The sequence below is a fragment of the Schistocerca gregaria genome, chromosome 11 (genome assembly GCF_023897955.1).
Source record: "Schistocerca gregaria isolate iqSchGreg1 chromosome 11, iqSchGreg1.2, whole genome shotgun sequence".
Lineage (NCBI taxonomy): Eukaryota > Metazoa > Arthropoda > Insecta > Orthoptera > Acrididae > Schistocerca > Schistocerca gregaria.
In genome coordinates, this window is record NC_064930.1 from 100,246,272 (window position 1) to 100,272,456 (window position 26,185).

Genomic DNA, 26,185 nt, shown 5'->3' on the forward strand with positions numbered 1-26,185 from the left:
CACCACAACACCCTTATGTCATGGTTCAAAGCCGACCAGTGGTATCGGACGCTTCCGTTGATGCAGGGGGAGCTGGGGGGGGGGGATTAGAGTAGCCAGGGGCGGCAGTGAGAAGCACAGGAGATGTCCTTGAGCATTAGACACGAAATGTTACCGGATAAATTCTAAATTTAAGGAGTGGCATTTAGGAAACAGATCTGTCTACCATACTAGAGACTGCATTTACTGACTACAGACTGCTTCCTATAGGAATAAAGCTACCATCTTGTACTATCTTTGACACTTGATCGCCGCTCATACATTCTACATCATCTTCATCGCATTTGGCTCTTTTTGACTAAGAACTTCATACAGTGAGCTGCCATACTCCAGTCTATTATTCTGTTTGGAAAGTGCTTAATGTTAGTACTGGATTCAGTCATCTTGATGGAGCTCAGCCATCTGGTTTTCTCTGTGTATATACCGATGGATCCAAAATTTCTCGAGAAGACTATAGTGGATGTCTCAGAACTCTCCCTTATGTACACTCATGCTCATAAGTTAAGGATAAATGCAGAATGTGGTGCCACGCAACGTGGCACTACACAAAACTGGCGCTAATAGCATAGGCACATAGGAAACACACACGACACAGATCTGTAAGTTCACAGTATTGGTGATAAGTTGAGAAAACCGTCACGAAACACATGTGCTACAAAACGACACTGTTTCCTGTGCATGTACCCCAACGTCAGTATGGGATATGATCACTATGTACATGTACACAGACCGCACAGCGGGTTGGCATACTCTGGATGAGGTAGTCGAGCAGATGCTGGGGTATAGCCTCCCATTCTCGCACCAGTGCCTGTTGGAGCTACTGAAGTGTCGTAGGGGTTTGAAGACGTGCATCCCAGACGTGCTTGATGGGGTTTACGTCTGGAGAACAGGCAGGCCACTCCATCCGCCTGATATCTTCTGTTTCAAGATACTCATCCACAATGGCAGCCCGGTGGCCCCTCCATCAGGAGGAAGGTGGGACCCACTGCACCCCTGAAAAGGCGGACTTACTGGTGCAAATTGACGTCCCAGTAAACCTGACCTGTTACAGTTCCTCTACCAAAGACATGTAGGGGTGTATGTGCACCAATCATAATCCTACCCCACACCACCAAACCAGGACATCCATACAGGTCCCTTTCAAGAATATTAAGGGGTTGGTATCTGGTTCCTGATTCACGCTAGATGAAAACACGGCGAGAATTGCTGTTTTGACTATACCTGGACTCGTCCGTGAACATGACCTGGGACCACTGTTCCAATGACCATGTACTGTGTTCTTGACACCAGGCTTTATGGGCTCTCGTGTGACCAGGGGTCAATGGAATGCACCTTGCGGGTCTCCAGGCGAATAAACCGTGTCTGTACAGTCGTCTGTAGACTGTGTGTCTGGAGTTCTAGTGGCTGCAATAAGGTCCCGAGCGAGGCTACCTGCAGTACTCCGTGGCCGTCTGCGGGCACTGATGGTGAGACATCGGTCTTCTTGTGTGTTGCACACTGTGGACATCCCGTACTGTAGCGCCTGGACACGTTTCCTCTCTGCTGGAATCGTTTCCATAATCTTGAGATCACACTCTGTGGCACATGGAGGGCCTGTGCTACGATCTGCTGTGTTTGCCGTAGTATTCTACCCCTCGTAATGTCATCAATATGTGTTCTTTGAGCCAGTTTCAACACACAGTCAGCATTAGCACGTCTGAAAACGTCTGCACACTTACTCGCTGCACCGTACTCTGACATGCATCAACACTCCTCTGCTTATGTGGACTGCAGCCAGCGCCACCGTGCGACGACCGCAGGTCAAATACACCGCATGGTCATACCCCGTGGTGACTTAAAACTCCAAACCGCCTACGAGAGCGTTGTTTCACCATGTACCAGCATTGTCTCTAATTTATGAGCATGAGTGCAGATTAAATATTACAATATAGGCAACTGAGGGCTATTCTTTGTGCTGTGTGACATTTTGCGATTCTCTATGAAAATAAATAAACACTCACATGTCGATAGTAACAATGTGAGGGTGAAACATGTTAGCGGGATTCTAAGCATTGTTGTGAGACGAAGTCTGTCTGTGAGAGTAAAATTTCAGTAGTGTTGGACGAGAGATCGGAGACAGAAGACGTTTCACGCTGCCTTCACGTCGGTGATGGCAGATCTTGCCACACTCAAGGCCTGATTTCATTTATGTGGCCAGGAGAGATTTAGATGGCTTAACTACGCTTGAGGATGGAATTCAAGGTAAAATTTGCACGCATAGCGCAAAAGCAATTGCAGGGTTAGGTTCCTGATTGTTAGTCCGAGTTCGCGATTATCCCATATTTTGCTTCTCAGTTAAAGAATATAGTAATAATAGTTATTCTCCACGTCTGATTCATAAATATGCTATGGTTATTACATGTGAATGCAACTTTGAAATTGAAATCATTTGGTAACCCTTAACTTATGACGTGTGGTCTCTCAGATCGCGGGAAAATTTTCGAACTCGCTCTCGGAGGCCAGTTATGGTGGAATGCTTCCATACTCCCACTACCCTCCTGAAATTCCAAAGCCTACGATGTTTTGTTGTTGGTTGCGTTACCGCCTTCTGTGTTTATTGTTGACACGTGTTACTGCTAGGTCTTGGAGTCTCCTAGACCACGCTTCGTCAACTACGTACCGTACGACATCGTGTACAGGGTGGCGCTAGAAATGTGTTACGAATTGTTTCTTTCACAATTTAGGACACACATTAGATATCCCGCTGGAATCTCTACAGCAGTACCAACAGAGCTTGGAAAAACAAGTGAGTTACGAAATGACGCTTAATTCACGATACTGCCGCTAGGAGACCAGTAAGCAGCAATGGCTGAAAACAGAAGACTGACGACACAGCAACGATCGGCAGTTGTGTTACTTTTTCATGAAACGAAAAGCCTTGTTGTGACTCAGAGGCGTTTTCGACAACAGTTTAACACACGATAGTTCCCTTGCAAAAAGGCCATTCACAGGTTGTACGATAAATTTGTAGAGGAAGGAACAGTATTGGAAGCGAAGCGACCACGGCCTAAGCCTGTTTGTTCGCTGGAGAATATTGAAGCGGTACGAGTTACTGTACAGAGAAGTCCCAGGAAATCGTGTAGGAAGGCAGCAGTGCAACTGGGAATATCCAGACGCTCCATTCAACGCATTCTTAAAAGTGACCTCCATATGTACCCATACAAGATGACCTGCGCACCGAAGCTCGCTGAAGAACACATGCAGCAGAAACTACTGTTTGCTCAGTGAGCGGAGGATAGGGGAGAAACTCTCAACAACGTTTGGTTTTCAGGCGAGGCGCATTTTCATTTAGATGGTGTGGTTAACAAACAAAATGTACGCTTTTAGGCCACTGAAAACCCACAAGTGCTTCATGAACAACAACATTATGCACCGAGGATTACAGCTTGGGCAACAATTTCCAGTCACGGACTTATTGGACCCTTTTTCTTTGAGAAACTGTGAACAGGGAGCGTTATTTGAGCATGCTTCGCAATAGCTTCATTCCACAGCTGCTTGCTACTGCCTTGCCCTTCAACACGCAGTGGTACATGCAAGATGTAGCAAGGCCACATACTGCAAACACTCTGTTAGAGTTTTTACATGAGCATTTCGACATGCAGATCATTTCAGTCAGGTTTCCAGGTCGCTTCAATGACGAACAAAATTGGCCCCCCAGTAGTCCAGACCTCAATCCATGTGACTTTTTTCTTTTGGGGTAGCTAAAGGAAAAAATTTTCCAGAAACGTCCACGTGATTTAATGGAGCTCAGAAGACTTATTCTTAAAGCTTGCAGTGAAATTACGGAAGACATGTGCCGTAGGGTAGTCACTAACTTCAGTGTTCGTTTGAAGGACGTTAGGAAACGAACTGGTGGACATATTGAGCATGTGCTGAGTTAGAACAAATCTCCATCGACGGCTCTTCATTGTAGTATATGTTCCTTTCAGATTGTATTGACAATAAAGTTTATATTCAAAAACAAAATGGTAACACATTTCGTGCGCCACCCTGTAGCTGAAAATGTGTTCGTACAAATTTGTCACTTAACTTTTCCGAGTTTGATGAAATTGTTAGTCGGTCTATGGAGGAAGGTGTCAGTGATACAGATTAAGGAATAAACGAAAAAGACAACGATTTTACATTAGCCAACCATCATAGTTCTGCTATCGAACAAAAGTATCATTCGGAGGAAGAACTTCAGGAAAGTTGTGATGCGCATCTGTGTTTCTTCAATGAAATTCTTAAAGTGTCTGTTAAAATAGAATGTGTTCTGAGTGGTGATAAAATGTAGCTCACAGCAATGAATGTCAATTTGACAGACTTTCTTTTTGTACCTATTTATTCGAATTTTTCTGCGCAAATTTAGTTTTATTTGGAAATTTATTTGCCACAGTGATTGTATATAGTTTTCGGAATATAAAATTCTGTACTCTAACAGCCTATTTATGTGTACTATTTAAAAGAACCACACAAAATTTTGTGCTTTTATGTGATAAATGCTGCAGGGTTTGTTTAGTGCAATAAAATAAACTAAAAGCATGTAAAGAATACTTAAGTAAGACTGTAAAAATCAATGGTATATAGCACAAATTAAAATTTCATATGATTTATGCCTTAAATCTCGGTTTAAACAGGGGGTCCGAGAGACCTAACCTCATGGTTTACATTACAGAAAAGTCACCTCGTGAGTTAAGGGTTAATCTGGTAATCAGCCATTGTTGTTGTTGTTGTTGTCTTCAGTCCTGAGACTGGTTTGATGCAGCTCTCCATGCTACTCTATCCTGTGCAAGCTGCTTCATCCCCCAGTACCTACTGCAACCTACATCCTTCTGAATCTGCTTAGTGTACTCATCTCTCGGTCTCCCTCTACGATTTTTACTCTCCACGCTGCCCTCCAATGCTAAATTTGTGATCCCTTGATGCCTCAAAACATGTCCTACCAACCGATCCCTTCTTCTAGTCAAGCTGTGCCACAAACTTCTCTTCTCCCCAATCCTATTCAATACCTCCTCATTAGTTACGTGATCTATCCACCTTATCTTCAGTATTCTTCTGTAGCACCACATTTCGAAAGCTTCTATTCTCTTCTTGTCCAAACTAGTTATCGTCCATGTTTCACTTCCATACATGGCTACACTCCAAACAAATACTTTCAGAAACGACTTCCTGATACATAAATCTATATTCGATGTTAACAAATCAGCCATTATTGATACTTATAAGGTCATTGTCAGGCATCTCGCCATTATTAATACTTGTCAAACTATTATTGGTCATGGTGATTTATTATGTTTTTAAATATACTTCATTTATGAAATCGCTTCTTACAAGTTATTTAGTAGGTTACAGGACCGCAGCAAACTCCTTTTTATTAAGGTCATTCTTAGTAACTGTAAGCTTTAGCCGCTGCTGCTGCACGCTACTGCGAATTTCTGTAAACCACACGGAAAAAGGCAGTCATCTAAAGAGGTGAGTGGAAAACGTAGAGCCAAAACATGTCATGTGCTCTAATCCAGCAAATTCCGTTTCACAAGCCAGATTCTGTATCACTTGTAAATTCTTATTCTTATTCAAATACGCAGTCAGATAGCTTATCCAAATGTTAGTTTTAAGTTTTTCATGTAACGCTCTGTTGAGGGCTTAAATGACAGTCAAACTGACACTCATACAACACGCACACCGTGTTATGCAGGTTACATTCTGAATACTGATACATCAGGTTGCTTATCGAGTTCATTTTCAAAGACGAACATAGGCTCTAATTGTTGTACGTACGTTGGGCTTGTAAATTGCGGATAGTGAATGAATAGGTTAAGTCTGAGTTGTTTTTGTCAGGAAAAATCCTGTAGGTCAGGGTTTAATTTAAAAAAAAAGATAAAGAGTTAGTTTCACTCTCAAGATATTGTCCATTCCGTTTGACTGCTCTTCCAAGTCTTTTGCTGTCTCTGACAGAATTATGACGTGAGCAATCCTCAAAGTTTTTATTTCTTTTCCCTAAGCTTTAATTCCTACTCCAAGCTTTTCTTTGGTCTTCTTTACTGCCTGTTTAATACCTAGATTGAATAACATCGGGAATAGGCTACAATCCTGTCTCACTCGCTTCTCAACAGCTCTTTCCCTTTCATGCCCCTCGACTCTTTGTTATTTGGACACACAACTTTATATGTAGGCCAAATACGACCGAAATATTTCGTGATTTGAGTAAACAAGACAGCTGCGACTGTTAGGATTGTTTATTGGAGAACACGACCGGTTTCGCAAACTAAATTTGTTAAAGATACGAATCACCATAGGTTTCCTCAGAACGGAAACGTATTCAAGAAAACTGGCAAGCGGTGGTCTCGCGGTTCTAGGCGCGCAGTCCGGAACCGTGCGACTGCTACGGTCGCAGGTTCGAATCCTGCCTCGGGCATGGATGTGTGTGATGTCCATAGGTTAGTTAGGTTTAAGTAGTTCTAAGTTCTAGGGGACTAATGACCACAGCAGTTGAGTCCCATAGTGCTCTGAGCCATTTGAACCATTTTTTGAAAACTGGCAAAAAAACAAAAAGCTACAAAGGGTACAACACCTGTCTGGTTTACCCCAATAATAATGGCCAAAAATATAGACACAGAGAGGAATCAAAAAGGTAGTTGTTTAAAGCCTCAGGGGGTGTAGAGTATTTCTTGGGACATCTGCCATTCAAAATACACAGGGCAATCGGGCAGAAGTTTCAATGCGAGATTTAGGGAGCATACTGCTAATTCTAGTACAAAGTCAGCGTTGAGTGCTCACTTACAGGAGACAAGACACACTGCCTCTGACGTTGCCACCAATCTTCAAGTACTCCACTAGGAGAAAATAGTAATGTTCTAAATATTTCAGAAGAATTTGAGATTCTTCAAGCATTGATAACAGCCTCAGAAAATACCGTCAACTCCCTGACAGAAATACTTCATAGAAACATTATAGTCAATTTTTTAAATTTAAGTGAATGACTTTTTCCAGCCATACCATTGTTGTTTTATTATGTAAAAGGCTTTTTAGTTGTGAGAACAGCATTTTGAATTGTAGGACACTGCATTGGAGAGTGGTGGCATATAGGACCCTACACAGTATCAGCAAGTCCTTTTGAAATTAGTTGTTAACAGAAATTCTGACTTCCACAGCTCATAATCGTAGTGTATCGTTTGTGATTGTTTCAGTTAGGTAATATAAAGTGTGCAACCAGCCCCCAACATTTCAATCAAGGTGTCTGGTTACTTGCAATGACAGTTTCCAGTGGTGCAATCGACTTTTGAGACTATCTGTATGGTGACGTAGGTTAAGGTCCCTGGGGTCGCACATAACAGCCATTCACCCTGGTGGGCTTACGTTTGAGTCTAATTGACGAAAAAAAAGTTGGAGTTTAGTGTTAAAAAAATTGTATTCCATACTCTGTTTGTGGTATAATGTATAGGATAACAGCTTCACATGTTGGAGGTTATGGGCTTGATTCTCATTAAAGGCACAATTAATTATTATTTTTAATCTTCACCAAAATTACTTCGATCATTATTTTTATTCAGTTGATTGATTTATATGTGAATTTAAACCCATTCCTTTGTCACATAATCCTCATCATAACATCAACTTCTTAATTTGCTCTCATTTTCCTACCTATCACACATTCTCCACTTGAAACCTTTGGTAACGCTTTTTTACTTAATGTTATGCATTGATTTTGATTTAATTTGTTTAGTTTTATCAGCCTCTTTTTTCGTCCACATTGTGTTCATTATATCTATTTCTCATATTACTTAAATTTCGTTTTACTTATAAACCTGTCTTTCATTTAAATTTTCATCTGCGTTAATTTGTCCACAGTGCAACAAGTACTCAGGTTATTTTCAAATGTTTGTATGACGATTACCGTGAAAAAAATAATGCACACCAGGTTCCATTTTTGACACCACTGCACAAATATAAGTAGATGATTTCGTCTTTTGTTTTTAATTGATAGATCGGAATTTTCAGTAACTGAATATTGTATTAGATAAATATAATTTAATTCATATTCACAGAAATTTCGACTGGAAAAATTATGAAATAAAGAAAAATCGAAAGAGATGAAAAAGCTCCTATGGTAATTTAAGGCACGTGACAAAGGAAGAGAAATAAAAAAATTACATTTAACCTAATTAAATGAATAAAAATAATGTTCAAAGTAATTTCGATGAAGATTTGAAAGCAAAAAGCAAACAAAAATTGATAAGATTCAAACCCATAACACGTGAAACGGTTGTTTTATTCCCCATACCACACAATGCAAACTGCAACAAACAACTTTTTTTTCATGCTCTTGAGTGTCACACATACTCCCACCTTTTTTTTTTGTCAATTACTCGCAAACGAGCGCCCACCAGGGTTAATGGCTACAGTGTGTGATGTTTGAGATCTTAACCTACATCACCGTATTCAGTTTCAAAAAGTAGATCTCACCTTCTTAATATTTGCGACATGGCGCATCAGTGGCTTTCCTCGCTGCAGATAGCGGTCAGTTGGCGCCGGCAACAACAATACTTCCTCCCCGGGTTGTCTACAATGGAGATTTGAGATCGTCTTAGCGCACAGTATACTTTGTAGACATTCGCACATACTTGAGTCAGAAATTACAAATAGCTGGATATAAATATCGGGAATGGCTTTATCCTATTTAAATAAAACCTTAAATCTTCTGACTGTAGGTAGACATAGATCTTATCGCTTTTATTAGTCCGTTTTTGGCATGACTACATTTCCCAAATTGTTATTGTAGTGGTCTTCAGTCCTGAGACTGGTTTGATGCAGCTCTCGATGCTACTCTATCTTGTGCAACCTTCTTCATCTCCCTGTACCTACAGCAACCTACATCCTTCTGAATCTGTTTATTGTATTTATCTTTCGGTTTCCCTCTACGATTTTTACCTTCCACACTGCCCTCCAATACTAAATTGCTCATCCCTTGATGCCTCAGAACATGTCCTACCAACCGATCCCTTCTTCTAGTCTAGTTGTGCCATGAATTTCTATTCTCCCCAATCCTACTCAATACCTCCTCATTAGTTATGTGATCTACCTATCTAATCTTTGGCATTCTTCTGTAGCACCACATTTCGAAAGCTTCTATTCTCTTCTTGTCCAAACTATTTATCGTCCATGTTTCACTTCCATACATGGCTACAAACCGTAGAAATACTTTCAGAAGCGCCTTCCTGACAAATCTATACTCGACGTTAAGAAATTTCTCTTCTTCAGAAACGCTTACCTTGCCATTGCCAGTCTACGTCTTATATCCTCCGACCATCATCAGTTGTTTTGCTCCCCAAGTAGCAAAACTCCTTTACTACTTTAAGTGTCTCATTTCCTAATCTAATTCCCTCAGCATCACCTGGACTTAATTCGACTACATTCCATTACTCTCGTTTTGCTTTTGTTGATATTCATCTTATATCCTCCTTTCAAGACACTATCCACTTCGTTCAACTGCTCTTCCAAGACCTTTGCTGTCTCTGACAGAATTATAATGTCATCCGCGAACTTCAAAGTTTTTATTTCTTCTCCATGGATTTTAATCCCTACTCTGATTTTTTCTTTTGTTTCCTTTACTGCTTACTCAGTATACAGATGGAATAACATCATGGAAAGGCTACAACCCTATCTCACTCCCTTCCCAACCACTGCTTCCCTTTCATGCCCCTTGACTCATAACTGCCATCTTATTTCTGTACAAATTGTAAATAGCCTTTCGCTCCCTGTATTTTACCCCTGCCACCATCAGGACTTGAAAGAGAGTATTCCAGTCACGTGTTCCTTTATTCTTTCGTATACAGTGAAGTCCCTGAAGGTGCAAATTTAATTTGCGAAACTGGTCGTGTTCTCCAACGAAGAAGTCTGGCAGTCGCAGTGGTCCCATTCATTCAATTCATGCAGTGTTATTTGGGAGGGATAGGCCACTTGTTTTAACGTGAGGGAACTAGAGCACAATTTAATTTAACTTTCTAGGCATGTGAGATAATCTCACTGAAGATGGCCGCAGTCTCAGACTATGTTTATCTGTCGGAAGACACGTGTGTGTCAACAAATGGAAGAGCAGAATCCCACAGACAGGCTGAACAACCACTACGGAGCTCGCCAAAAGACCTACTGATCCTAAGCACTTCAAAAGATCAGAGCTACCTCCACAGCAAAGGACTTGGAAGAGCAGTTGAACGGAATGGACAGTGTCTTGAAAGGAGGGTAGAAGATGAACACCAACAAAAGCAAAACAAGGATAATGGAATGTAGACGAATTAAGTCCAGGTGATGCTGAGGGAATTAGATTAGGAAATTAGAGACTTAAAGTAGTAAAGGAGTTTTGCTATTTGGGGAGCAAAACAACTGATGATGGTCGGAGGATATAAGACGTAGATTGGCAATGGTCGGAGAAGGGAAGATAAAAAATGAAGACTGGCAATGGCAAGGAAAGCGTTTCTGAAGACGAGGAATTTGTTAACATCGAGTACAGATTTAAGTGTCAGGAAGTATTTGTATGGAGTGTAGCCATGTATGGAAGTGAAACATGAACGATAGATAGTTTGGACAAGAAAAGAATAGAATCTTTCGAAATGTGGTGCTAGAGAAGAATGCTGAAGATTATATGGGTAGATCACATAACTAATGATGAAGTATTGAATAGAATTGGGGAGAAGAGGAGTTTGTGGCACAACTTGACTAGAAGAATGGACTGGTTAGTAGGACATGTTCTGAGGCGTCAAGAGATCACAAATTTAGTAATGGAGGGCAGCGTGGAGGGTAAAAATCGTAGAGGGAGACCAAGAGATGAATACACTAAGCAGATTCAGAGGGATGTAGGCTGCAGTAGGTACTGGGAGATGAAGAAGCTTGCACAGGATAGAGTAGCATGGAGAGCTGCATCAAACCAGTCTCAGGACTGAAGACCACCACCACAACAACAACAACCTCCACTGAAACTAAAACTGCCAACATTACCACCTCAAAATTGACTACTCCCAAGCCAACAAAGACAAAACTTTTGAAAGAAATATCGCCTGTTCGTTCAGTTGGTAAAACTATGAACTTCAATAGGAAGCCAGCAACTGCATCCAAAGGACCAAACTCTGATGAAAATATTGAAACCGTAAAGAAAAAGAGGGACAAGAAGAGAAACGAAACAGAAAAAGACACAGAAATATGGCCAAAGGAAAGCACTAGTGAAGATAAAAACAGTGTGACGAACCTAAACAATAAAAATAGTGCAAACAGCTCACCATGTTCATTGGATGCAGACTTTGTAGAAGATTAGTAAACCAACTGTTTGATGAATGGGATGAATATTTTGAGTCTGGTGAAATCTATTACAAAATTTATAAAAATGACGATTGGATACAGTGTCCTTCCTGTTCAACATTAGGCAGTAAGTGTAATTGCTGTGGTGAGAGGCAGATAGGCTAACATTTGAACAAAACCAACAACTCATTAGAAAAGCACATTTTTGACCAAGATTTATAATAAACTGATAGAACTGTTTGGACTAAAACAATTAATAATACAATATTGTATTTATTACAGCATCTTCCGAACAAAAATAAGAAATTTTAATTGCCTCTTTTCGGAATGTATAGCCATTTTTACACGGTCCACCTCGCCTACTCCGCAGAAGTATCATCACTTTGTAACGTCTCTTAGCAAAAGACATATTATTTAATAAACAGAAAGCATTATGTGTCATGGTTTGTTCTTGTATAGAATTATGTACTGTTTTTTTTTTATTTAGATTATATCTGTTTCGGCGAGTACTGAAACCGCCACAGACGATACTTATTAAATATCAAAGAAAGATGAGAATATGTGACTACTATAAATAGTACAGAACGAACATTAATTTCTCTGTCGTCTTCTCGGAGTTACGTGAATAGGAAGCGCCTGTGTCGTTATTTTGTACGCTTGCGTAGCATTCTTTTGTCAAGATTTTGAGAGGGACGCCATTAGACATAGCTTGGGAAAGGTGTGTAATAACTTGATTTGTGTACATGTTTTGAATAGAGTTACTTAGTGAAAACTTGCATTATGATTTGTAATAAACTTGCCTGGTATTTATCTCATCCTTTTAAGACATTTTCAGTTACTTAAATATTATCCGTGGTGCAGAGCTGCGCTACGAACGAACGAGCCGCTGCCGCGACGTATTCAAACTGCATTAAATTAAATCTATCATACCGCAAAGAAGCGGGCAGGTAATAGTGAACTAAAATTGTTTGTTTCAGCTTTCGGAATTGCAGAGCAGCAGATTTTATGATGTGTTTTACAGGTTTACGCGGGCTGCTGATAAAATATTATTAACAGTGCAGAAAGATAATTTACCTTCAAAACATAAAAGAAATCTAGCTGTGCATAGTTCTGGTCTGGCAAACCTTATAGTAAAAACATCTTTTTCTATGACAATAGTCTCGTGTTAGTCTTGGTACTTATTGGTGTTTTACTGTTAACAAAAATCTACTGCAAAATTTTCATGTTGAACAATCATTGCGTAGTGTGACATCAGTATTGATAACGAAGTAATTTTCATTAACCTTTTAAATAACTATAAAGTAAGGAAGATATGTTGAACTTTATAGCGAGTTACAGTAACGAAAAAAATGTTTCTTTTATAGACAGCGAGATCCAGAATAATAAGAACATAATATATTTAGTTTTGTTGAAAATTAATGATCCAAAGAAATTCATAGCACAGCATCACAAAAAGGTATTTCGGGGCTCTTTTCGTAGCAACATATTTTATATCATATATTAATTGTTACGCGAGTAATAGTAAAACAAAGCAAATAGTAAAGAGCCAGCGAAAACTTCTGTCTCTAAGCTGTTCATTTTTGGCACACAACCTGCGACCACCTTAGAGACAGAAGTGATGACACTTTCTGCAAGACCTGACCATCATTTTGCAGGACAATGCTCAAGCACGTACAGTGCAAGCTGTTACTGATTTGCTTGACTGATGGGGCTGCTAAGTGCTATACCACCTACTGCACTCCCCTGGCTTAAGCCTTCGTGAGTTCAACTCGATTTCTAAAATGAAGGAAACACTTCACGGCATTCGCTCCAGAACTGCTACAAATTCGTCGGCCAATAGACCGCGCGGCTGAAACTGTCAACACAACTCGCTCTGCTAAGAGTATCCTACGACTTCCACACCGCTGACAACGGGATATACACAATGCTGGTGACTACTTTGAGGCTCACTCAAACTTTGAAACACGTATCTATTTTGTACGAGCTTAAATAAATAGTTGCCACTATTAAAGTTCGAAACCTCGTATATATAAAATTTCATCCTGGTATTTGCCCAAGAGATATAGATATATACATGTTTTGGGTTAGTACAAGGTGAAACTGTGCATAGAGAGAGATAGATAGACAGTGAGAGTGAGAGAGCAGGCATTGGCCTGAATTTGTTATCAGAATCATGATCCTGTGCTCCTGATATTCTCTCCTCACCGACGAAGTTCCCGGACTGTGAGAAGGCGACGCTCATGACCCAGGAGGAGCGCAGCGGTATGATCTGCACCTTGTTGCCCGTCCACGTGTCCCAGATGATCAGCTTCCCGTCCAGGGAGCCCGTCACCGCGTGCCTGCCAACACAAACACAGCAACAACATCACAAACAATGACTCCGGCACCTGCTGCAAACGTCTCTGCCAGCGCGTACACAACACACTGCTCTGGCCATTCTAGGGGCTCATACAGTCTCTAATTATGAACTCTGTTTTTTAATCCTATAATTTCTATACAGGGAGGATATTTCATCCTGTTGAGTGTTGACCGTTACCTTAGGTGTTGCAATGCGGAACCGTCCAATTCATTTCGCCATTTCTGTGAAGTCGGTTTCAGTTTGTATTGGTACTACTTTTTATTTACTTATTCCATTCCACTAGTTTTGCTTATTTGGATACAGCTCACTCGTGTAACAGAATTCGATTCGATTCGCTTTGAATATTTTAATAATAGTTGCCATCTAAACAATGGATTCACATTACGTCGAGCACAACTTTTCATATATATTCTTGTCAAATCAGATACAGTTTGTACAAATTTCGCTGATCTTTGAAATTTACCGTGCCAGTAATTCTCTTTTTTCGTACCTGCATTAGGTCAACATTTCGTATGTAAACTTCTTGCTACATAAATATTACCTCTTCACTTTCAATTTCAATGCACGATATATTCAAAAATTAATGTAAAACAATACTATTACTCCGGCTTTTGCACATATGGGAAACAATTTCTGTATAAAACAAAATAATTAAAAATCCTGCAGTTAAGAAAATTTATGAGTAAAATATTGGTGCTTTAGGCACTGAAGTCCAAACAGTACAACGACATTTTATGTCCTTTATATGAAACTTTATGGATAACTTTTCAGCTACCAGTCACGATTTTCTTTTATTTATATTTTACACTATGCGTTTCGGGAAGTGATTCCCATCTTTAAGTGCGTCTTCTCCTGTGTAGCGCGACATTTTTTGTAATGTTTTTGATGCCTGAGACTATCTGTTGTTCTGTTGACTTTACTGCAATGTACAAAACAAAAACCGCCAGATTTTTAGTTGACTGTGGATCTTTATAATTATATACTGAGTTGCGAAATTTGAGAGAAATTGGTGTCACAGTTTTCTTATGGTTCATTTGTGCTGAATCTAACACATGTTAAACTTTACTCCCAGTTTTCTATGCACAGTATACACCGAGAACAGTAAACTTAAGTGAACAAACGGTTACAAAGATTGTTTTTTTAGATGTAGCCAAAAGAGATAATGTTGTAGGTTTTCCTCTGAGCATGATATACCTTTGTACAGACAGTATTTAATTTAACAATATCAATAATAATTTAGTTACTCACTACTGGCCATTAAAATTGCTACACCACGAAGATGACGTGCTACAGTCGCGAAATTTAACCGACAGGAAGAAGATGCTGTGATATGCAAATGATTAGCTTTTCAGAGCATTCACACAAGGTTGGCGCCGGTGGCGACACCTACAACGTGCTGACATGAGGAAACTTTCCGACCGATTTCTCATACACAAACAGCTGTTGACCGGCGTTGCCTGGTGAAACGTTATTTTGATGCCTCGTATAAGGAGGAGAAATGCGTACCATCACGTTTCCGACTTTGATAAAGGTCAGATTGTAGCCTATCGCGATTGCGGTTTATCGTATCGCGACATTGCTGCTCGCTTTGGTCGAGATCCAATGACTGTTAGCAGAATATGGAATCGGTGTGTTCAGGAGGATAATACGGAACGCCGTGCTGGATCCCAACGGCCTCATATCACTAGCAGTCGAGATGACAGGCATCTTACCAGCATGGATGTAACGGATCGTGCAACAACGGCTAGATCCGTGAGTCAACAGATTGACACGTTTGCAAGACAACAACCATCTGCACGAACAGTTCGATGACGTTTGCAGCAGCATGGACTGTCAGCTCGGAGACCGTGGCTGCGGTTACCCTTGACGCTGTATCACAAACAGGAGCGCCTGCGATGGTGTACTCGAGACGACGAACCTGGGTGCACGAATGGCAAAACGTCATTTTTTCGGATGAATCCAGGTTCTGTTTACAGCATCATGATTGTCGCATCCGTGTTTGGCGTAATTGCGGTGAACGCACATTGTAAGCGTGTATTCGTCATCGCCCTAGTGGCGTATGACGTGGCGCGATGGTATGGGGTGCCACTGGTTACACGTCTCGGTCACCTCTTGTTCGCATTGACGGCGCTTTGAACGCTGGACGTTTCATTACAGATTTGTTACGATCCGTGGCTCTACCCTTCATTCGATCCCTGCTAAACCCGATATTTCAGCAGGATAATGCACGACCGCATGTTCTCATCAACTGAAAACGTATGGTGAATGGTGGCCGAGCAACTGGCTCGTCACAATACGCCAGTCACTACTCGTCATGAAATGTGGTATCGTGATGAAGCTGCATGGGCAGTTGTACCTGTACACGCCATCCAAGCTCTGTTTGACTCAATGCCCAGGCGTATCAAGGCCGCTATTACTGCTAGAAGTGGTTGTTCTAGGTACTGATTTCTCAGGATCTACGCACCGAAGTTGCGTGAAAATGTAATCGCATGTCAGGTTCTAGTATAATACAGGTATATTGGTCCAATGAATACCCGTTTACCAACTCCATTTCTTCTTGGTGTAGCAATACTTATGCCCAGTAGGGTATATGTGGTTGTTACAGTTTAAATTGTATGTAACTGTAATCCCTAGGTAGTTACAAGCAAACCTACCCGGGGGTTCCCTTCGATTTTCATCGGCTTTGAATATGTTGTAGTGTGGAGCAAAATAAGAAACACACAACTTTTTTATATATGCCCGTTTGGCGGTTAAGGGTGTGAAACGCTTCCATGAAAAAAAAACTAAGTTTAATATTTCTGAATGAATAGCGTTGAAAAGGTAACAGATAAAATAACGAAAAAAAAATTTAAAGAATCGTCTAATAAGGTTCTATCTTTTGTAATGTACATTAAAACTGTGCGCCCAGATTTGTCTAAAAAGTCATATTTTCGAAATCCCCTCTCCTTCCTGCTCCTCCCCCGCCCCTCCCCTCCTCTACGCCACTATTTAATATTTCATTTAGACATTGGACGAACTGTAATATGTATTGGACTGTCAATACTAAATTCCATATGTCATGAAGTGGTATTCCAAAGACGCACCTGTCAGAAATAAGCTAGAAATATCTCCATCTAATCTACAAGTACATCTTCATCTGTAAACCACTGTGATGCCCATGGCAAAGGGTGCATCCCATCGTTCCATTCACATATCCAGAGCGGGAAGAATGATTGTTTGTATGCCTCTGTGGATCCAGGAATTATTTTAATCTTATACTCACGATCCCTATGCGAGCGATACGTAGATGGGCTGTAGTATATTGCTAGAGTAATTATTTAAAGCCGGTTCTTGAAGACCGGGACCAACGACGAGTGAAGAGAATCGTTCAACGTGTCAGAAGTGAAACCCTTCCTCAAATTGCTGCAGATTTCAATGCTGGGCCATCAACAAGTGTCACCGTAAGAAACCATTCAACGGAACATCAACGATATGAGATTTCGGAGATGAAGGCCCACCCGCGTAGCCTTGATGACTGAACGACACAAAGCTTTCCGCCTCGCCTGGGCCTGTCGACTCCGACATTGGACTGTTGATGACTGGAAACATGTTGCCTGGTCGGACGAGTCTCGTGTCAAATTGTGTCGAGCGGATGGACGTGTACGGGTATGGAGAAAACCTCATAAATCCGTGGACCCTGCATGTCAGCAGGCGACTGTTGAAGCTGGTGGAGGCTCTGTAATGGTGTGGGGTGTGCGCAGGTGGAGCGATATGGGACTCCTGATATGTCTAGATACGACTCTGACAGGTGACACGTACGTAAGCTACCTGCGCCCATTCGCGGCCACTGTGCATTCAGACGGACTTCGGGAATTCCAGCAGGACAACGCGACATCCCACAAATTCAGAATTGCTACGGAGTGGCTCCAGGAACACTTCCGATGGCCACCAATCTCCCCAGACATGAACATTATTGAACATATCTGGGCTGCCTTGCAACGTGCTGTTCACAAAGGATCTGCACCCCCTTGTACTCTTACGGATTTATGTACAGCTCAGCAGGATTCATAACGTCAGTTGCCTCTAGCACTACTTGAGACATTAATCGAGTCCCTTCAACGTCCTGTTGCAGCACTCAAGGGGGGCCCTACACGATATTAGGGAGGTGTAGCAGTTTCTTTGACTCTTCAGTGTGTGTGCTGGTTAACGCTACCATGGTCTGTACACTACTGGCCATTGAAATTGCTACACCAAGATGAAATGCAGATGATAAACGGGAATTCATTGGACAAATATATTACACTAGAACAGACATGTGATTACATTTACACGCAATTTGAGTGCATAGATTCTGAGAAATCAGTACCCAGAACAACCACCTCTGGCCGTAATAACGACCTTGATATACCTGGGCATTGAGTCAAACAGAGTTTGAATGGAGTGTACAGGTACAGCTGCCCATGCAGCTACCCCCAACACGATACCACAGTTCATCAAGAGTAGTGACTGGCATATTTTGACGAGCCAGTTGCTCGGACACCATTGACCAGACGTTTTCAATTGGTGAGAGATCTGGAGAATGTGCTAGCCAGGGCAGCAGTCGAACATTTTCTGTATCCAGAAAGGCCCGTACAGGATCTGCAACATGTGGTCTTGCATTATCACGCTGAAATGTAGGGTTTCGCAGGGATCGAGCGAAGGGTAGAGCCACGGGTCGTAACATATCTGAAATGTAACGTCCATTGTTCAACGTGCCGTCAGTGCGAACAAGAGGTGACCGAGACGTGTAACCGATGGCACCCCATAGCATCACGCCGGATGATACTCCAGTACGGCGATGACGAATACAGGCTTCGGATGTGTGTTCACCGCGATGTCGCCAAACACGAATGCGACCACTGTGATGCTGTAAACAGAACCTGGATTCATTCGATAAAATGACGGATAGCCATTCGTGCACACAGGTTCGTCGTCGAGTACACCACCACAGGAGCTTCTGTCTGTGATGCAGCGTCAAGGGTAGCCGCAGCCACGGTCTCCGAGCTGATAGTCCATGCTGCTGCAAACGTCGTCGAACTGTTTGTGCAGATGGTTGTTGTCTTGCAAACGTGTCAATCTGTTGACTCACGGATCTAGCCGTTGCTGCACGATCCGTTACATCCATGCTGGTAAGATGCCTGTCATCTCGACTGCTAGTGATATGAGGCCGTTGGGATCCAGCACGGCGTTCCGTATTACCCTCCTGAACACACCGATTCCATATTCTGCTAACAGTCATTGGATCTCGACCAAAGCGAGCAGCAATGTCGCGATACGATAAACCGCAATCGCGATAGGCTACAATCTGACCTTTATCAAAGTCGGAAACGTGATGGTACGCATTTCTCCTCCTTATACGAGGCATCACAACAACGTTTCACCAGGCAACGCCGGTCAACTGCTGTTTGTTTATGAGAAATCGGTTGGAAACTTTACTCATGTCAACACGTTGTAGGTATTGCTACCGGCGCCAACTTTGTGTGAATGCTCTGAAAAGCTAATCATTTGCATATCACAGCATCTTCTTCCAGTCGATTAAATTTCTCGTCTGTAGCACGTCATCTTCGTGGTGTAGCAATTTTAATGGCCAATACAGTAGTACCTCGGCAAAGAACGTGGGGGCCGTCAGTATTTATTGATACACCCACACACAAAACACTACCCGCTTATGGAAATCAGCGCCATCAAGTTCTTGATGCAGTGACACGTGTTATGAATGAGACTTATGACAATACTACATACGGACATACCGGAATCGCGGTGTAATTGCCGGGCGCTTATCCGTGGGTGTGGTGCACTGCAACTAGTGAAGCTTTATCATTGGCCGCTATTGTATCACGTTCGTTTCGTTTCCTTTTGCCGATCAGTTCGCTGCCAGCAGACGTAAAGGCGTTCAGGCGTGATCGAGCTTTCTGTGGAAAACCCTCGGGATACAAGGCAACAGCAAGCTCATCATCTCTCCTCCATTCTCCGTCTTCTGCGGTTGCAACATTTATCGTCTACCTCCACGTCTACAGGTAGGTTAAAAAATGGTTCAAATGGCTCTCAGCACTATGTGACTTAACTTCTGTGGTCATCAGTCCCCTAGAACTTAGAACTACTTAAACCTAGCTAATCTAAGGACATCACACACATCCATGCCCGAGGCAGGATTGGTACCTGCGACCGTAGCGGTCGCTCGGCTACAGACTGTAGCGCCTAGAACCGCACGGCCACTCCGGCCGGCTGTGGGTAAGACAAGTTCGTAAGCTCAAAGGGGGACATCAAATGACACCGCACGTGACCCCAGCCCCCTCCTCAACTTTTATCTGAAACATTTTTTTAAACCAATGACAGGTGGCGCTGAAATCAAGAAAAAAATAAAGCTGAGGAAGAACTCTGAATTATTTAGAATTATCCGAGAAGGACGCATCAAACTACACAAAATGTGCACCAATTCATTCATACCCGAAACTGAACCATTTCGTTACAAAATGTAGCCTACCCGCCACAGTTTTTGATGGAGGGAGGCGGAATGCTCTTAAGATCTCGTTAGGGGACTCTTCACGTCTGCATTATTCACCCGACTGTGGCGCAACCATGACCAGACTGCGAAATATGGCTCAGTATAAAGGTCGGTGCAATGCGACCAAACTAAGAGCAAACTACGGGAGACACATATCAACGAAACGCCCAGACATGGAAGAAATTCTGACAACAAGACCACGAGTGAACGTTGTTGTTGTCGCCTTCAGTCCTGAGACTGGTTTGATGCAGCTCTCCATGCTACTCTATCCTGTGCAAGCTTCTTCATCTCCGAGTAACTACTGCAACCTACATCCTTCTGAATCTGCTTAGTGTATTCATCTCTTGGTCTCCCTCTACGATTTTTAACCTTCACGCTGACCTCCAGCACTAAATTGGTGATCCCTTGATGACTCAGAACATGTCCTACCAACCGATCCCTTCTTCTAGTCAAGTTTTGCCACAAACTCCTCATCTCCCCAATTCTATTCAATAATTCCTTATTAGTTATGTGATCTACCCATCTTATTTTCAGAATTCTTCTGTTGCACCACATTTCGAAAGCTTCCATTCTCTTCTTGTCCAAACTATTTATCGTCCCTGTTTCACTTCCATACATGGTTACACTGCACACAAATACTTTCAGAAACGATTTCCTGACACTTAAATCTATATTCGATGTTAACAAATTTCTCTTCTTCAGAAACGTTTTCCTTGCCATTGCCAGTCTACATTTTATATTCTCGCTACTTCCACCATCATCAATTATTTTGCTCCCCAAACAGCAAAACTTCTTTACTACTTTAAGTGTCTTATTTCCTAATATAATTCCCTCAGGATCACCCGACTTAATTCGACTACATTCCATTATCCTCGTTTTGCTTTTGTTGATTTTAATCTTATATCCTTCCTTCAAGACACTGTCCATTTCGTCCAGCTGCTCTGCCAAATCCTTTTCTGTCTCTGACAGAATTACAATGTCATCAGCGAACCTCAAATTTTTTATTTGTTCTCCATGGATTTTAATACCTACTCCGAACTTTTCTTTTGTATTCTTTACTACTTGGTCAATATACAGATTGAATAGCAGGTGTTGACGGATGTGAAAATTAGCGAACTATCAGTTTAATAAGTCACAGCTGCAAAATACGAACCACAATTCTTAACAGACGAATGGAAAAATTGGTAGAAGCCGACCTCGAGGAAGATCAGTTTGGATTCCGTAGAAATGTTGGAACACGTGACGCGATTCTGACCCAACGACGTATCTTAGAAGAAAGATTAAGGAAAGGCAAACCTACGTTTCTAGCATTTGTAGACTTAGAGAAAAGTTTTGACAATGTTGTCTAGAAAACTCTCTTTCAAATTCTGAAGGTGGCAGGGGTAAAATACAGGGAGCGAAAGGCTATTTACAATTTGTAGAGAAAGCAGATGGCAGTTACAAGAGTCGAGGGACATGAAAGGGAAGCAGTGGTTGGGAAGGGAGTGAGACAGGGTTGTAGCCTCTCCCCTAGTGAACAGACGACCAAAATTTAAATATACCCAACCAGCGCGTACAGTAGCACACAACATGCACAACACCAGCCAAAAATAACCAGATCTCGCCCCCATCATGGAACCACTAACACAAGACATCCCACTTCCCCCACACCTGACCCAAAGACACAGAAACTAACCCCAGTATATATATATATATATATATATATATATATATATATATATATATATATATATATATATATATATATGGTGTTACAAAAAGGTACGGCCAAATTTTCAGGAAACATTCCTCACACACAAATAAAGAAAAGATGTTATGTGGACATGTGTCCGGAAACGCTTAATTTCCATGTTAGACTTCATTTTAGTTTCGTCCACAATGCAGCACGTTATCATGATTTCATACGGGATACTCTACCTGTGCTGCTAGAACATGTGCCTTTACAAGTACAACACAACATGTGGTTCATGCACTATGGTGCTCCTGCACATTTCAGTCGAAGTGTTCGTACGCTTCTCAACAACAGATTCGGTGACCGATGGATTGGTAGAGGCGGACCAATTCCATGGCCTCCACGCTCTCCTGAGCTCAACCCTCTTGACTTTGATTTATGGGGGCATTTGAAAGCTCTCGTCTACGCAACCCCGGCACCAAATGTAGAGACTCTTCGTGCTCGCATTGTGGACGGCTGTAATACAATACGCCATTCTCCAGGGCTGCATCAGCGCGTCAGGGATTCCATGCGACGGAGGGTGGATGCATGTATCCTCGCTAACGGAGGACATTTTGAACATTTCCTGTAACAAAGTGTTTGAAGTCACGCTGGTACGTTCTGTTGCTGTGTGTTTCCATTCCATGATTAATGTGATTTGAAGAGATGTAATAAAATGAGCTCTAACATGGAAAGTAAGCGTTTCCGGACACATGTCCACATAACATATTTTCTTTCTTTGTATATGAGGAATGTTTCCGGAAAGTTTGGCGGTACCTTTTTGTAACACCCTATATATATATATATATATATATATATATATATATATATATATATATATATATATATATATATATATATGAACCATAAACCTAAGTTAGACATGAAAAGTAACATAGAAATAATAAGTTAGCCATAAAAAGTAGCATACACATCAAAATTACTGTGCTACTATCGTATGGTACAACCTCTCTATACTCTAAAGTATTCAGAGAATTAATGGAATAATCATAACGGAAAATATGGTACGATATATCAAATATACACTATATTTAAATATGACTTAAAATCTTTAAACTTTAAACTTCAATTTAAACTTAGTTTATTTTTAATATGTTTTACTTTATATAGTATTTTTGTACTTATTTTATATTTTTGTACACTCCGTGCTGTAAATATGACCAAATGCACTTTTTCAAGAAATATTGAATTAATAAATAAATGGATGTACCTGTACAGCAAAAGGCTGAAAAGGGCAATGCAAGCCCTCAAGCAGCCCCCCCCCCCCCTCCCCTCAGGGATGGGAAGGAAAAGAGGAAAAAAAGAAAAGATCAGACGTCACTTCACTTGCAGATTGTTAACCGTAAACATAAACATCAACTGAGGAAAACAAATTATTCTTTAGCGAAACATGGCACACTATCCTCTTACAGAGATAGTTGACATGATGTTAATTTTAGGGCCGGCCGGCGTGGCCGAGCGGTTCTAGGCGCTACAGTCTGCAACCGCGCGACCGCTGCGATAACAGGTTCGAATCCTGTCTCGGGCATTGGTGTGTGTGATGTGCTTAGGTTAGTTAGATTTAATTAGTTCTAAGTTCTAGGCGACTGATGACCTCAGGAGTTAAAGTCCGTTAGTGCTCAGTGTCATTTGAACCATTTAATTTTAGGTGAATGCCATAAACAATTGCGCTGCAGCTGCGCCACTGTTTGCGGATCGTTTCGCAAACAGAAGACATGCAAGCGAAAACATTATTCGAAATTGCACTAAACGAACTCGAAATGGATATATGTACCGTCCACCTCGTCATCGCGAATACACTGAAAACGACGCTCGTACCCTCACCGTTTTCGCCTGTGCCCCATCCCCCCTTCTTGCAGCGGTGTACCGTAGGTCTCAAGAAGAGCGTAGCGTTCCAGAGGATTGCAAAAGGGCACAGGTCATCCCCGTTTTCAAGAAGGGACGTCGAACAGATGTGCAGAACTGTACACCTATATCTCTAACGTCATGAGTTGTAGAATTTTGGAACACGTATTATGTTCGAGTATAATGTCTTTTCTGGAGACTAGAAATATACTCTGTAGGAATCAGCATGGGTTTCGAAAAAGACGGTCATGTGAAACCCAGCTCGCGCTATTCGTCCACGAGACTCAGAGGGCCATAGGCACGGGTTCACAGGTAGATGCCGTGTTTCTTGACATCCGCAAGGCGTTCGATACAGTTTTCGACATCCGTTTAATGAACAAAGTAAGAGCATATGGACTATCAGATCAATTGTGTGATCGGATTGAGGAGTTCCTAGATAACAGAACGCAGCATGTTATTCTCAATGGAGAGAAGTCTTCCGAAGTAAGAGTGATTTCAGGTGTGCCGCAGGGGAGTGTCGTAGGATCGTTTCTGTTCACAATATACATAAATGACCTTGTGGAGGACATCGGAAGTTCACTGAAGCTTTTTGCGGATAATGGTGTAGTATATCGAGAGGTTGTAACAATGGAAAATTGTACTGAAATGCAGGAGGATCTGCAGCGAATTGACGCATGGTGCAGGGAATGGCAATTCAATCTCAATGTAGACAAGTGTAATGTGCTGCGAATACATAGAAAGAAAGATCCCTTATCATTTAGCTACATAATAGCAGGTCAGCAACTGAAAGCAGTTAATTCCATAAATTATCTGGGATTACGCATTATGAGTGATTTAAAATGGAATGATCATATAAAGTTGATCGTCGGTAAAGCAGATGCCAGACTGAGATTCATTGGAAGAATCCTGAGGAAATGCAATCCGAAAACAAAGGAAGTACGTTACAGAACGCTTGTTCGCCCACTGCTTGAATACTGCTCAGCAGTGTGGGATTCGAACCAGATAGGGTTGATAGAAGAGATAGAGAAGATCCAACGGAGAGCAGCGCGCTTCGTTACAGAATCATTCAGTAATCGCGAAAGCGTTACGGAGATGGTAGATAAACTCCAGTGGAAGACTCTGCAGGAGAGACGCTCAGTAGCTGGGTACGGGCTTTTGTTGAAGTTTCGAGAACATACCTTCACCGAGGAGTCATGCAGTATATTGCTCCCTCCTACGTATATCTCGCGGAGAGACCGTGAGGATAAAATGAGAGAGATTAGAGCCCACACAGAAGCATACCGACAATCCTTCTTTCCACGTACAATACGAGACTGGAATAGAAGGGAGAACCGATAGAGGTACTCAAGGTACCCTCAGCCACACACCGTCAGGTGGCTTGCGGAGTATGGATGTACATGTAGATGTAAATGTGTCCAACTGGATTCCGAAATTAGTAGTCGTCCGATTGAGAGAAAAACTGGAATACCGAAATCAACTGTTTTGAGGATTTTGAAGACACCTTAACATCATGCGTATCTCATCATAATGACACAGCCATTTACGCCTCAAGATGTCCAAGTTCGCGTGCATTCCTGCGAATGGGCCTTGGAAATGATAAGAGGTGAGACTGATTTTTTTAGATACGTTATGTTCACCGATAAAGCCACATTCAAAAACAATGGCGAATTAAATCGTCATGATTATCATTATTGGTCCCCTGACAATCCACACTGGCACAGACCCGTTGCCAATCAACACAAAAGGTCGTTAATGGTCTGTGGAATTTTACACGGCTACTTGATAGGACTGTATTTTTTTGACCGAAATGTTACTGGGCAACCTTATTTACAACTTCTCCGCGATGATTTGTTGGAGCTAATGGGAGATATTGATTTAGAAACTAGGCAACGAATGTGGTCCCAACAGGGCGGAGCAGCTCCCCATTATGCTGAAATTGTGAGGAACGTTTTAAATTTACGATAACCTGGTCGGTGGATAGGACGCGGCGGACCTATTCAGTGGCCTCCACGTTCACCAGACCTGACATCTCCTCCAGAATGAGATTTTCACTCTGCAGCGGAGTGTGCGCTGATATGAAACTTCCTGACAGATTAAAACTGTGTGCCGGACCGAGACTCGAACTCGGGACCTTCGCCTTTGGCGAGCAAGTGCTCTACCAACTGAGCTACCCAAGCACGACTCTGGCTCCGTCCTCACAGCTTTGCTTCTTGCAGTACCTCGTCTCCTACCTTCCAAACATTACATCACTTGCCCGCGATAGGCAAAGTTCCCGAGTTCGAGTCTCGGTCGGGCACACAGTTTTAATCTGCCAGGAAGTTTCATATCAGCGCACACTCCGCTGCAGAGTGAAAATCTCATTTCTGGAAACATCCCCCAG

The 26,185-nt window shown here is 41.9% G+C and overlaps 1 protein-coding gene across 1 annotated transcript in view; it reads right to left on the bottom strand.

Moving 5' to 3' along the window:
* Positions 1–26,185, bottom strand: part of LOC126295103 (guanine nucleotide-binding protein subunit beta-2) — a 190,056-nt gene that overhangs the window by 63,529 nt on the left and 100,342 nt on the right. The window contains exon 4 of the mRNA XM_049987358.1: positions 13,552–13,685. Within this exon, the coding sequence (XP_049843315.1) occupies positions 13,552–13,685 (134 nt within the window). The remainder of the gene's footprint in view (positions 1–13,551; positions 13,686–26,185) is intronic.